We start from the raw sequence: 2,351 nt of genomic DNA on the forward strand, positions 1-2,351 counted from the left end.
TATATATATATTATATATATATATATATATATATATATATTATATATATATATTGTGTGTGTGTGTGTGTGTGTGTGTGTGTGTGTGTGTGTGCTCATGCGTGTGTGCGTGCAAATGTGCATATTTTTGTGTACAATAAACTTATCGCGCATACCTTGCGTAAGTGTGAGCTCCGCTCCTATAAAAAAAGAATACCTGTATGTCTTCGTTGACTCGCTTCTGCGCTTGCGCTGTCGTCTGTGCATCAGGCGTTTCATTGGGTGTAGACGGCACATCCTGTACATGGCGGACCGTAGCTAATGGTCAATTGGCTGCAGCAGTGGCTCAAAAATATCTGCGCCTCAGACAACAGCTACATTATGTGCCGGTAACAAAATTTCGCTACTGAACGGCTATTCAATCAACACATGAGGGGTAATGCTTGTAAATTATTGCAAAAGACGCATTCATATGTCTCACGAGTGAAATTGAAAGAACGACGATACATGGCAAACACAGCAGATTCGACAACTAAGCAACTACAATTCAAGCGCATGAGTCATAGTCGCGATATTGCCGATATTTATAGGCGATTGTTAATTTCACGAGCTTTCAGTCGCAAGCATACGTGGCCATGAGGTAGAGATTTTACAATATACATCAGGAACATCATTTGAGCAAACAAATTCAGTCAGTACGCTCTGAGATATAACATTCGTTTTCCACAAAAGGCAATAGCATAACTTGAGCGTGTATGGTAGTTGTAAACACACCATGCTAAAAAACTGAGGACAGTACCTGTGTTGGTGTTGGCTCAGCTGAATGTGAATGGAACACCGTGCGCGCCGTAGGTTGTTTCTGTAAGCTGGTATCTATCTGTGATGACTGTACGTGTGCCTGTGCCTGTTGCTGCCGGTTGAGATGGTGTTGTACATCTTGTGTTTGCGGCTGCTGTGGAAGTAGTACGTTGGTGATAGTAGTGCGAGCACGCGAATACGCGCGAAGTTGCGGCGGCAGTGCAGAAGCGGCGATGTGGGGAACCTGTGTTCCCTGAAGGTGCACGCGTGGGGTCGGGACAGTGATTGTCGGGACAGTGGTTGTCGAGACAACAGGTGTTGATTGCACGTTATCGTGTTTGTACCTGTGCGTGAGTTCTGTGTTGCTGTCAGACACACCCTTGATATCGCTATTCGCCAGAGGGATCATCTTCGACACGGAGCTCAATGGAGGCGGTGCCTCCGATTTCGGCCGTGCCTCCGGTTTCACTGGACTGCCATCCAACACAATTATATCTGCGTGCGCATCCTTACATTCCTTCTCGAGAGGCAGACTTTCCTCGGGAGTTATTGCGATCGGTATCGTAATTTCAGTCTCATCTGTAACGGCAGTAGTTGTAGGCCTGTCTACGCTAATCGCCTCCGAAGCAGAAGATATTAATTCACAATCCACGATTTCAGCTTTCCCATTTACTGCAGGGTTAGACTCAACTTTCACAGGCTCAACTATTGTACAATCGGAACCGATATCGCTATCATTGGCCACCCCTTTAAATTTCGCTTCCAGCAGCTCCACAGCACCGGTCCCGTTTTCGCCGCTGCATAGAAATTGTATTTCAATAATTTCTTCAATAGAAATACTGAAACACACAAGGTTCTGCGTGCGGTGAATGATCAAGTGGCTACAAATATTACAAGTGGCGGCAAAGAAAGACGGAAGTAGCTTTATAGATGAAGGCGAACGAGGTGCAAAATTGCAAAACCGGTCTTTTCTAGCAGGAAATAGTCTTAACCGTAGCAGACATTTGGTCACAGGTTGGAAGAAAATGTAATATTCGCTACCGCTTTGAGATATCTTGCTTGCTTAAACACCTATTTCCATCTTAATGTGACGGTCACGTACGAATATTTAGCTACTGTAGGGCAGAAATAGGCAATTGCTCCCACTGGCGTGAAATTTGAGTTGTATAAATTGCATTGCGAAGCATACCATGCTGTACTCTCCGCAGGCTGCAATTCAAGGCTCGGCTGACTTGGCGATGTCGCATCACTCTTCGATCCTGCGGTATAGCAATGTACGTGAACGAAAAGCGATACATTATTGAATATTAACAAGACTCCATTGTACACAAAAACAGCTTTCGAATAATTTAGTCTATAGCTCAAAGATGATATACCATCCACAAAAGTAAAGAAGTTGGTTTGGTCACTCAGCATACCTGTTATAGTTTCAATATCAGAGCATACGTGTTAATCTTACATAAAGACTCATACATACTCTTCTAATGGACAAAGATATATATGTATGTATTAATATATATATAAATATATATATATATGTGTGTGTGTGTGTGTGTGTGTGTGCGTGTGTGTGTG

General features: G+C 43.4%; 1 protein-coding gene across 1 annotated transcript in view; it reads right to left on the minus strand.

Moving 5' to 3' along the window:
• Positions 1-2,192, minus strand: part of SARC_05516 (hypothetical protein) — a gene marked incomplete at both ends in the record, with an annotated part of 14,099 nt that extends 11,907 nt beyond the window's left edge. Inside the window, 4 exons of the mRNA XM_014300623.1 lie at positions 196-276; positions 778-1,573; positions 1,966-2,035; positions 2,153-2,192. Coding sequence (XP_014156098.1) covers positions 196-276; positions 778-1,573; positions 1,966-2,035; positions 2,153-2,192 — 987 coding nt within the window. The remainder of the gene's footprint in view (positions 1-195; positions 277-777; positions 1,574-1,965; positions 2,036-2,152) is intronic.
• Positions 2,193-2,351: the final 159 nt, after the last annotated feature.

Source organism: Sphaeroforma arctica (assembly GCF_001186125.1).
Source record: "Sphaeroforma arctica JP610 unplaced genomic scaffold supercont1.354, whole genome shotgun sequence".
Lineage (NCBI taxonomy): Eukaryota > Ichthyosporea > Ichthyophonida > Sphaeroforma > Sphaeroforma arctica.